General features: G+C 37.6%; 1 protein-coding gene across 1 annotated transcript in view; it reads right to left on the bottom strand.

The window, feature by feature from the left end:
• Positions 1-261: 261 nt before the first annotated feature.
• The window catches only part of LOC145479936 (uncharacterized), a 321,399-nt gene continuing 309,961 nt past the window's right edge, over positions 262-11,699 (bottom strand). Inside the window, exons 4-7 of the mRNA XM_081458412.1 lie at positions 7,857-7,928; positions 2,266-2,337; positions 1,696-1,767; positions 262-383 (exon numbers count right to left, since the gene is read on the bottom strand). Of these exons, the coding sequence (XP_081314538.1) occupies positions 308-383; positions 1,696-1,767; positions 2,266-2,337; positions 7,857-7,928 (292 nt within the window). The 3' untranslated portion in view covers positions 262-307. The remainder of the gene's footprint in view (positions 384-1,695; positions 1,768-2,265; positions 2,338-7,856; positions 7,929-11,699) is intronic.

Raw genomic sequence — 11,699 nt, 5'->3', positions numbered from 1 at the left:
TCTTTCACGGTTGTGATTTTCTTTGTTTTAACTGGATGGATTAATGAGTTTGAGAAGCAACGTTCCAAGGAAATCAAATATAATACAACCCTACTTGTACACTAATATAAATGATGTAATCTGATTAGTGGAACTATCGCACACTATCAGCAATTGTTTGCAATGAAATCTCGAGCAATCGAGCTAATGATCGGATTAGTAATTAGACATTTTTGAATATTTTGTTTAAAAAGGGGGAGGGGGGGATGGGGAGGGAGTGTGGAAAGTTTGGCAGCAATTGTTTTAAGACACTACGAAAGCCGAGAACTCACAGTTCATCCAAGTTTACTAAATCTTTAAATATAGTGGCAGGCAACTCCTTGATGTTATTGTTTTGCAACCATCTGAAAGAAAGATACAGCGATATTAAGAGGGTCCTTCTTAACTTTAGATTTAGAACAGTTGCTAAGGGATTTCTGAGGGCGATATTTAGGGGGGAGCCATTTTGAAGCATTTTGCAGTGCCAAATGATGAATTTTAAATAACGGATCGCTTGATTTGAGCAAAAAAAAAAAAATGATTTCGCGTGCGTGAATTGTGCTGGTCACAAACAGCGCGTTAGAATTTTAAATCCATAGAACTTGGAAGAAAAAAGGAAAAGTTCCGATTTCTCTCATGAATCAGAAATAACCTAGCCTTCTTTATAATCGTACGCATGGAATTACTGATTACACGTAAAAGGGGAAAACTGCTGTTGAAGGTCTCTTTTTGCGGGTGTTCAGTTTTTTACCTCATAATTTGTATGAAGATGACATTGATAATTTTCGCATTTGGATGCCTTTTAAAGAGGCTGGCAACAGTTTCCAGCACCTTTCTAACAGCTTTACTTTGAAGGATGATTTTTTTTGCCACTGTTTAACAAGTAATGCTACAAGTTGCAACCATCTTACTTTTTACATATTAGGTTATCATAGCAACGACATGAGCTGCTAAAAACACCCTTATATTTTAGCTTAAGCGCTTTTAACTCAAAAACGAGCTTGATGACCCCTATTTTTTCTTATCGAACTGTGATACGCATGATAAGATGCAACTTTTTGCAAAGTTTAAAAAAGTCCTGTGTAGTGGGTTCAGAGCCACCTTAAATTCTTGAAAATGTTATCAAAAGCCAAACGCCAAAAAAACAGAACAGGTGGCAAATGCGGTCAAAGCCAAGTTAACAAACACACTGAAATAAACTGCAGGAACAAAGGAACAGCCTAAAACACATTTAAGGTTGCAAGTTATCACATATTACTTGCCGTTTAAGAATTACAGCTGATTAAACTGCCACAGATTACGTAATTTATGCATTTCAATTTTTTCTCTAAACTAATTGTAAATAGCTTTCTCTTGAATTAAATATGAAAGTAAAAGACTCGATATTAGAGATGTAAACTTCTATCATTACAGATTTCTGTTGATATGAATGATCGAAGAAATTGTTCAGCACAAGGACAATGTTGAATTCGACAGTGAACTACCACTCACTCCCTCAAAACGTTGTAACGGCTTACTTATTGTACCGGAGAACTTCCTATATTTAGGTAAGCCTTATGCATTCATTCACACCTTCAGCATGAAGTTCGAACCCCTTAGTAAAAAAGTTTAAAGTAATTTAGACTTTGAATGGTACGGTAGAATACGCGAGTCTATATTATCATAGTCTTCACTTACAGCTCTTTCAAGTTCCTCAAGCCATAAAACAATGTCTCGTTTAACCCTTGAAGCTTGTTGTTTTGCAATTGTCTGTGTCAATTAGAAACAAGTATTGTAATACATGATGATTTACACTTCATGAATATTATATTTTCCTGTATAATTTTTCTAAAAAGGTACCTAATTGAAATGAAAACTCTGCTATTAGTGTTTCACTGCATTATGCCACAACTTAAAAGTTCGATTTGATAAAACCAATAACTTCTTAGTCCTTGATCGAGGTTGCTTTTTAGCAAGACTCTCAGCACAATTGAAAACGTGTTGAGTCTATCCACTTCATCCTTGGTTTCATAGACCCAAAACTTGATTAGACTGGTCTTTCTCAAACTCAATAATTTATCAAGTTTAAACAAGGTGATCATAACCATGACGGTGTTTGATCTTACCAAGCACAAATTTTTACGTAACATTTTTCCATTTTATAACACTGCAGGCACTGTTTCACCACATTTCTAGTCACCTTGAAATTTGTCTAAAATAGTCTGCTGTGAGTCTTATTTTCAGTTATTAGTGTATTTAGGGACTTACAGATTGATGAGTTTGGTATTGTTGCTGAAAATCATGGGTGGTAAGTATTGTAACTGGTTATCACTCAGAAACCTAAAAATATCGTTTTAATTGAAGGTAAATTTATGACAATGACAAATTCATTGAAAAAGATGACAGATCCAATGTGCGGCAATTGGGATTTCAAGACAAAAACTTTCAGGTGAGGCGACATCCTCATCTGACGTTCCTTGCCTCAAATAAATGTTCTGGAGGCAATATATACCTTGTAAGCTCATTATCATTGCTAAACTATTCTTGAAGTTAAAGACGGGATGTAGATTTACTCTTCGCCCCCCTCCCCCCAAATCCATACAGTGGAAGAAGCTCAAAAAGTCCGGTCTGAATGGGACTAATGAGGTCAAGAGACGCTCATTATAGACGTTTTAAAAAATTTATGTGTTTAGTAAATGGTTTGAGCCCAGGAGTATCAATAGTTTGTATGCTGTGATCGTCCTGGTGATGGTAATTCTGAACTGATGTTGGGGTCTGACGTTTCGAAAACCTGAGCGAGATTCATGTTCAGAGTCAAGTGAAAAGCGTTTGTCAAATGATGGTGTTGTAAGTCTTGTTGGTTGAAACCGCTTAGTCGGTTTAGCCGTAATGGTATTGGCTAAAAGACTCGTGCCAACAGTCGTTGGTTGGTTCTAGAAACTTTCGATCCGTCCATTGTCAGTCAAATTGAACCGTTCAGTTTGAGTTCTGTTCTTCGGCTTTTTGTTATGTCGTAAATAAGTCCTAGCAAGGTGTTGGCAGTTGTTGCTATCTGTTGAGAGGCATTTCTTTTAAGTTGGTGAACCAGCTCTTCAGTCCCAATTAATAGTGTGGTCTGTCAGTTGATGATGTTCAACAATACGATTGTTGAAATAATTTTACGTTGCCCGTTTGTGTTCAGTCAATTGTGTTAAGACTTCTGCCAGTCGGAGCATTTGATCCTGTATGCTGCTTTTAGTCTGTTGCTTTATTTGTCCCTGTCTTTAACGGTGGTCAGTAATTGTTTACCTCCTTTGTCTAAGAAAAACGCAAAACACGAAGGGTTTTGAAAATAGTATGCCTTTAATTTACACTTCTACAGTTAGTCTCTCGATTCTTAAATGTTCATTCACAACCCTTACTGAACCGTACAAGAATTGAGGAATGGGTGGAGTCCCATTCCTTTTAGTTTGTTACAAAAAGCGGTGACCTTTATACAAACAGGCAAGCCATGCAAGTATCAAACCAAGTTGTAATGTCAGCCTCAAAGATCGTTAACAAGAAGTTGTTAACGATCTACTGAAAGTGTGGCATTCCCAGTGCGAAGCAAGGGTTTTAAGTCTGCTACAAAGGAATATCGCTACAAAAGACAGCCAAAATGCGACAATTTTATATCGGTGGACTTCAAGACAGAGATCGTATCATAAACTTAAGAAAGAACGTTGCGTTGTACTTGCAGTGTCATCATGACATCAACAACTCTCACCGTCACGCAATAAAGAAGGACTTCCGTAAGGACAAAACTGTAACATGTAGAACAACCTGACAGCTCTATGGTGTTTGGCTGTATTTGTTTGGGTACTTATCAAAACTCTCTAAAATGAAGAATGCTTATCATTCACGGAGCTTTAGCGGCCTCCACTATCGCTAAAACATTCAAGGAGCACAAGGCAACCGAAGTTTCAATGGCCAAAGCTTGATTTGGTGTCCTAAACCTACCTTACAAGCTAAGGCCAAAGATAAAAAAAAAGTAGAGAATCATAGGAGGCCTAATGCAGACAGGTCCCCCAAATACCAGAGGGTAGGACTACGAGTGACTCCGCCAGTGAAATAAGTATTCCAATCTCTCTTCATAGAGATTTCAAAACAGTTCGACTGACATGGGCATCTCTTACATCAGAGGTAACAAATTATTATTGTTAAGCCAGAAGATGCGAAAGATTCTCCTAAGACAACCGTTGTGGAAGACGCTGATCTTTTTCATATCACCTTTTACCACTTCCCAGTAGTCGGAGCCATACAGCAGAACTGGCTTGACCATGATGTTGTATAGTCTAAGCTTCCTCCATAGGCTGTACTGCTTCAACTTCCGTACAGGCTGGAGTCTTGAAAATGCACCGCGATCTTTCCCAAACCTTGCTTTGATGTCCTTCTGTGTTATATTGTCCTTTGAGACAAGGCTTCCCAAGTAGCTGAATTCCTCCACCAAGCCAACTGGTTCACCATCTCCTGTAATAAGTACATCTGGGAATTGCATTGATGCACATAACCTGGGTCGTTGAGGTGTTGATGGACAAGCCTACCTGCTTTACACATCTGCTGAGTCTTCTCCTATAGGAGGCAAAGTGTTGTGGAAAGAACAGCAAGGTCATCTGCAAGGTCGAGATCTTCAAGCTGGGAAAAGAGTGTCCACTGTATGCCTCTGGTTCTATCAGCCATTGTCCTACGCATGATCCAATCAATGAGGCAACCAGAAAGAGGATAGGAGAGATGACACATCCCTGTCGCACACCAGACTCCACAGAGAACCGATCTGACAGGTTTCCATCTAAAATGACTGCACTCGAACTGTTGGTAGAACAACCCCTTGAGTGTGACCCTCTTTAGAGGAACCTAAAACAGATGGGTGTTATTGTGTGCACGTGATACCTAAGCTCAAACCTTTTAATGAGTTTCGACAAACCTATTCTATAATTATTCAGTCCTAACGAGTTTGTAGCAAGTAGAATTTCAGTGACATAATACCCACTAATGTACTAATCAGAGATGATAGCGACGACAAATCTCATATGTCATCGACAACCCGTTTGATATCAAAGCTGACATCTTGGATTGAAAATATGCCAAATCTGCAAAGGAAGTGATCTGTGAAAAGAAGAGAAAGGGTCACCGACCATTTAAGAGAATAAACTGTAGGTGAAGTTAACGCGACTGGTACCAAGCCCTATACTTGCTTATATTTCTCCCTTACTCAGTCGCTTTGTGAATAATCTTAAACTTGTAGATAAGATCTCCCAAGATTCAATAATACTGCTGTGGCCAGCAGAAACCTGGTTCCCACACTCGGGCTCTACAACTATAGCATTGACTAGAAAATCATCCAGCCAACTACAAACTTCCACCATCATTAAGGGCCCATTAACCGATCTTTTCGAGCCGTTGCTAGGGAAAATTTATTCTCATATAACCTCGTCATTTTTAGTTACTTCAGAGTTATTTCATGTGTTTTAACTTTTTCATGATCAGTAACACTAGTGATGACGTCATCAGGCCACGCTCATGGTCATGTGACTAACACAGAAAAAATGCAAAGGCTCCCAGGCAAATTACTTTCTCGGGATTTTTTTCATTGATTTAATATTTTAATTTAAATCCTCAATACGCTATGCATCGATTTTGTTTCATTTCTAAAAGGTAAGATTTTGAAAGCATTTCAAAATATTGAAACATTCGTAATTTTCTGAAAAAAGCATGATTTCGAAAAAGAAATGCATAACTATGTTGCTAACGTTGGCTTTAATCGAAATTCGTCGAAAAACGCTGGATTTAATGAAAAACCGCGTTTCCTTTAGAATATAAAGAAACCGGAAGTGCGCCCGATATATATTGGAAGTTACCCTATCAGCGCGTGCGCAATTTACATTACCAGCGCACTTCGGCAAGATCAACTTGAACAAAGCCACACGGAGTTAGTTTTTCTCTTTCTATTGCTCTTGTTTCTCTGTCTTTCTCCTATTTTGTCTTTGCTTGTACTTTTTTTACCTTGCATTTTACGAAACACAAAGAAAAACATCTAAAATGTAAGCGAATTTGCAAGTTTTTGAGTCGTTTTTATTTTCCGTGCTCAGGCTGACGTAAGTGACCGGAAGTGAAATTTCACCTCCTTAGCAACGCGCGCGAGCGCGCGCATGAATCGGTTAATGGGCCCTTAAGAACCACGATGAACTTCTTATAATGGTCTGTCTAATGGTGTGATGTCTGACGACTATACCGACGAAACCTAATGTAGATGTAGAAGAAAACTGCCTTTCATCAAGACCCTCGTTACCTGTAATGAACACTATATCGAGGCTTCTCTAATAAAGTGAGTAATCTTAACTCTTTCTGATTCGCCAATTTGTTGCTTAGCAATGACGTCATCAATTTTTACACGTGGACGTATATAGATAGTGTTAGCGGCATATTCCCGGCAGTAGTTCAAGTTTCAGTTATCGTGCGTGCACAGTACGTGTTTTCAAGTAAATTAAGTTTTAAGCTACCCTTGACTATTTAGAGTGCAAGCGGGAACCGATGTGTAACTACAAACTCTTTTCTATGCTTGCTTTTTAGTATAAGTTTCAAGTTTTGACGTTTTTTAACCTTAAGTACTTTTAGTCTCGGTTTTTTTTTATACAACAGCCTATTGTACTAAGTCCAACACGTGGCAGAGCCCCAGTTTTCAAAGTTTTTATTTCATCTTGTTTTTAGCGATAGATCTTTATAGTTCACACTCCCCCTAGCTTAGGTTTCTATTTAGCAACTTTCCTAGAAGAATCTCTGGTAATTCAGTTAAGTCCTTTCCTTGCTAGTAAATTCCCACATCGCTTTCAGTGGCGCTCACGCAAGCACGCTTTTATCGCATCGTACAATTTTATTGCTTTCAAGTTTTTAGAGTGTTATCATTTATTGTATTAGGACAGTTAGCAGTATGCGTATCTGCTTGGGATCACTGATGATTTTAATTGTATCTTTACTGAGAAGTTTGACTGGAAGTATTGTCATATCGCAGTTATGATGGGAATGTTTGCTATTATTGTTTCGTGACTCTTGTCGTCTTGTAATCTTCTATTATCTGGTAATTAGTTTATTCATTACATTATATTTCAGTTTACGTTCGATTATCGTCAATTAAATCACCGTCAATCACAGCTGATTTTCCGTGATCTCTGGCTTTATTCGATTAGTAAAGTATCTCCCACACACGCTAGTCTCATCGCGACAAGTTGTCTAGCAAGTGACAATTCAGCCTTTCAACAGTCGCTGTGAACCTGACGTTACATTACCTCTTGCAGAGAGGGAACACAAAAACGGCTTAAACATACGTCGAGAAATTGTTGGCCTATTGTCATCAAAGTAAAATCACTTAAAGTTCTCTCGAAGTATAAATAAGGCCCTGGACCTGCTTACCAATCTGTATCTATACACTGTATAATCAGGGCTTGAGATACACTACTATAAATACCGCAAGTTCATCCATCATATTACTGTAGACAGTGGAAACCCACTTTGCATCTTAGCCATTTGAGACGCACTTCCAACCAACCAGCTAAACAACCAACCAGCTAACCCACCAACCAACCAACCAACTAACCAGAGTAAAACTGTTTTTGAGATGTTTCCAACATTCTACCTTAACTTCTTACATCTAACATCGTTGTATTAACTGATCAACTGTAATGATTAACTGTAATGTTGGTGACGTTTGCATTGTAACAGGACAACGGGAGCAATCTTTTTTGTCAGGGGAAAAGCAAAAATAGAAGTGAAAAATTATCTGTTTGTGAAAAGGTTGCTCGCAAGTATTACAGTTTATTTATTTTATTTTACTCATTTTTACTTACAGCCAATATAAGTTGACCAAATTGGAAAAGAGTTCATCAGGCAGCTCCTCAAGGAAGTTTCCGTACATTTCTCTGAGTCAAACGTTAAAATACACACAGATCAACATTTTTAGGTAGTTAATATTTCACAATGTGAAATTTATTCTTTGTTAGATGATGATGATAATAATAATAATAATAATAATTGATTGAGATTAAATTTCGATAAACATTTCAAAATAAAAATGAGCGATAGAAATTTTACACAACGTTTCGATGTCGTCATGACATCATTATCAAGTGACAAGAAAATAACGGTTCAACAGTGTTATATATGCGGTGAGAGGTGTGTTTCGCGCGGATGGAATCCGATTGCGTGTTCAGGCTAGGTTTCGTCTTTCTAATAAACAGCATTTCGTAAATCAAACAATCTAGTTTTCCGTTGCATTTCTTTAGGACGGAAAAAATTATTGGCAAGGTCGTCGATGTTATAAAGGCCGTGATCGTTCTTTAAATGCTTTCCGATTGCGGAGAACCTGTGTTCATCAATATGTTGGTGCAAATGCCGGCTGGTATACCCGACATACTCTGCATCGCACAGATCACATTGGTAATTGAACACTACGCATTGTTGATTAATTAGAGGTGGTTTTGGTTCACGCACCTTGAGATCTTCACAGATTTTGCGACTCTTGAATACTGGTTGAAGAGTGTGATCGATTTTCTTGCTTAGGTCAGATAGTTGTTTTTCACTGCATCGGTCGACGTTTGATCTTTAAATGCCAATACCATTCGATGAATAGTATCTTCGTTGACGGGTAGTCCAGGTGGCACGCGAGGATCTTTGGTCATCATTGAGGTGACAAAGTGAGAAATGATGGAGTTAATTAGGCTTTCAGGGTACTTGAGGTTCGTAAACATCAGCTTCAGGCGATCACATTCACGAAAGACTCCCATGTGAATGACAGGTGAAAAGCACGGTTTATCATGGTTTTAATGAGCGATTTCTTGTACCTTTTGTCCACATGGCTTTGGTGATGGAGTAGTAGGCCGGTATTTGTTGGCTTCCGGTAAACACTGGTTTCCAGTTTGTGACCTTTCTTAAGTTCCATACCAATAAATGGTAGCTTGTTGTCAGAAGCTAGTTCCATTGTGAAATTTATGGATGGGTGACAGTTGTTAAGTGTTGTTAAAAAGGCTTCTGCTGCTGGCACATCCTTCATCGTGGCAAGCGTGTCATCGACGTACCGCCTATAAAACTCTGGGAGCTTGTTGTCATGTTCTAATTTCTCTTCGATGGAGCAGAGAAATGCGTTTGCCATAAGGGGTCCCAAAGGTGAGCCCAGTGCCACTCCGTCAGTCTGTTCATAAAGCTTGCCATCGAATTGGAACAATTGGTTCTTAGTTGCTACTTCTAGAAGTTGTATCAGGTCAGGCTGAGTGATGTTTAACTTGTGTGTTTCGTTAAACCAGTTGTTTACGAACGCTTTTTCCGCGATTATTTCGATAGTTTCCTTAACTGGTTTCATCTGCGCGAAACTATTTGTTTAAACAAATATGTCAATGAACAATCACACCTCTCACCGCATATATTACACTGTTGAACCGTTATTTTCTTGTCACTTGATAATGATGTCATGACGACATCGAAACGTTGTGTAAAATTTCTATCGCTCATTTTTATTTTGAAATAATGATAATAATAATAATAATAATAATAATATTGATGATAATAAGTAACATTTGTATAGCGCTAATTCCATGTAGTTCATTAGCACTTCACAATTTAAATAAGTAAATAAAAGCAAAACAAACTAGATGACAAACTCTGCTTGATTACTTATCACACTTCAAGTTGCATCATTCAAAGTTATTCTCGGCATGATGTACTTTTTGATGACGAAAGCAACTCGTAAAGAATAGGCTCACATAGTTTATAAACAAGCCTGCATCTTGACGGAATAAGCTTGGTCAATAAAGGATTTATTGTATGGTTTCCGGGTAAATTTTTATTGCGAGACACAGCGGGTAGTCACGAGCGGACAAGATAACTCCATTTTGCTCGCTCGGGTAGCCAATCGCACCGCAGGATTTGGTTCATCTTGCACTCTCACTGGGCTAGACATTCAATAAAGTAATTTTACAAGCTTAAAATATGGTGTTCCGAGAATTCTTTATCACACATAGTGGATCAAAGAATTAGCCTGCAAATTTAATTTAAATCTGAGTCAAAGCTCATTCCTGCAAAAACCAAAATAGCGTCCTAGTTGAGACACGAGGGAGTTTAAGTAACCACGACGGCGAAGCCGAGGACAACGTCGATTAAAAATTATTTTATGTTATACCAACGAATGCCGCGGTACTCTAAGGTCATGTACTTTCTTTATCACGATACTGAATCTGAAACACAACGATAAATTTGGACCCAAAGTTAAAAAAGAATTAGCCGTCGCGGCTAAAATAAAAATACTAGTTAAACACTGTTTTGAATGTTATCTTGGCAATGGTCGTAAATTTAAAAAAAGTATTTTACAAATTATCAGTGTAAAAATAGTCTTTAGATAGGATATTTAAAGTGTAGTTGACAAATTAACTTTATAAAACAGGTTTTAAACAGGACATTTAGAATGAAGTTTAGATACCAGTTGCGTAAAATATGTTTTAAATAGGATGTTTAAAACCTATTTGAGATAGCAATTTATATTAAGTTTTAGAATACAACCAAAACAGTCTGTTTTAAACAAAGTTGTAATTTTCAATCAGGTGAGTATACTATTTAAATAATAGTTTTAAATAGTAACAGCAATGTCTACCTTAAAAACAGATTTTGAATATTGCACTATTTTTACACTATTTATAAATCTAGCCTAATGGAAATTTAATGCAATCAACATAATTTGCATCCCCTTTTTGAAAACTGCTTACAGTTTCTTTTTACTCAAGCTTTACAAGTACATACAAAACTTTTAAACACAATGGATCTCAACTGTGGTAGATTCAGTTAACATTGTATCTAGATAACAGCAGGTAAGTTCTATATTTCATTTACATGTCCATTACTCACAGAGTACACAAGAATTAAGATCTTACAATCAAATCCTCAAAACATCACACCTACTGAATATTAAAATGAAAATTTCAAGTTACATGTAACTTGCTTGTAGTAACTGGCCAATTATTCATTGTGGTCAGTCATCATGTACATACTTCAAGATTAATGTTGGCATAAAGTGGCCCACTTACAAAGTGCACCAAAAGATCTCAAAACAGATTGTAACAAGAAATGACAACCGCTGACCATGAAAAATAACATTTGAAGGAAAATTTCTTGTAGAAATGGGCCAATTGTTGATTGTGGTCACTCATCATAGTATACTGTACTTGCTTCAGGATTCAGGATTTTGCAGAAGTGCCGTCACTCACTAAGATCACGAAAATCAATCAAGATCTCACAACCAAATTCCTAGAAATGACGACTACTGAATATGGAATTGAGAATATTAAGGAACATTGCTTGTAGAAATGCACACTCGCCATCGGCGCATGTCTCATTCGCTAAGAATTGACTATCAGTAACGCCGTGTTACATGACATTTCAGGCTATGTTACATTGGACTGTATGAGGTGTGTCACCCGCCAGTTCTGATGAACAAAACACTGATCTGCGTGATTATTTCTTTCGTGTTACATCGAAATGTATGAGGCATGTTACCCGCCAGTTCTGATGGACAAAACATTAATCTGCATGATTATTTATTTCGTGTAACTGTTACATCAAACTGTATGAGGCGTGTCACCCGCCAGTTCTCATACACAAAACATTAATCTGCGTTCCGATACCGCTTCCGTGGTGGTTTTCTTGAG

This window comes from Orbicella franksi, chromosome 2 (genome assembly GCF_964199315.1).
Source record: "Orbicella franksi chromosome 2, jaOrbFran1.1, whole genome shotgun sequence".
NCBI classification, from domain to species: Eukaryota; Metazoa; Cnidaria; class Anthozoa; order Scleractinia; family Merulinidae; genus Orbicella; species Orbicella franksi.
Note: the sequence above shows the minus strand (reverse complement) of the source record. Positions and strands in the feature narration are given on the sequence as shown.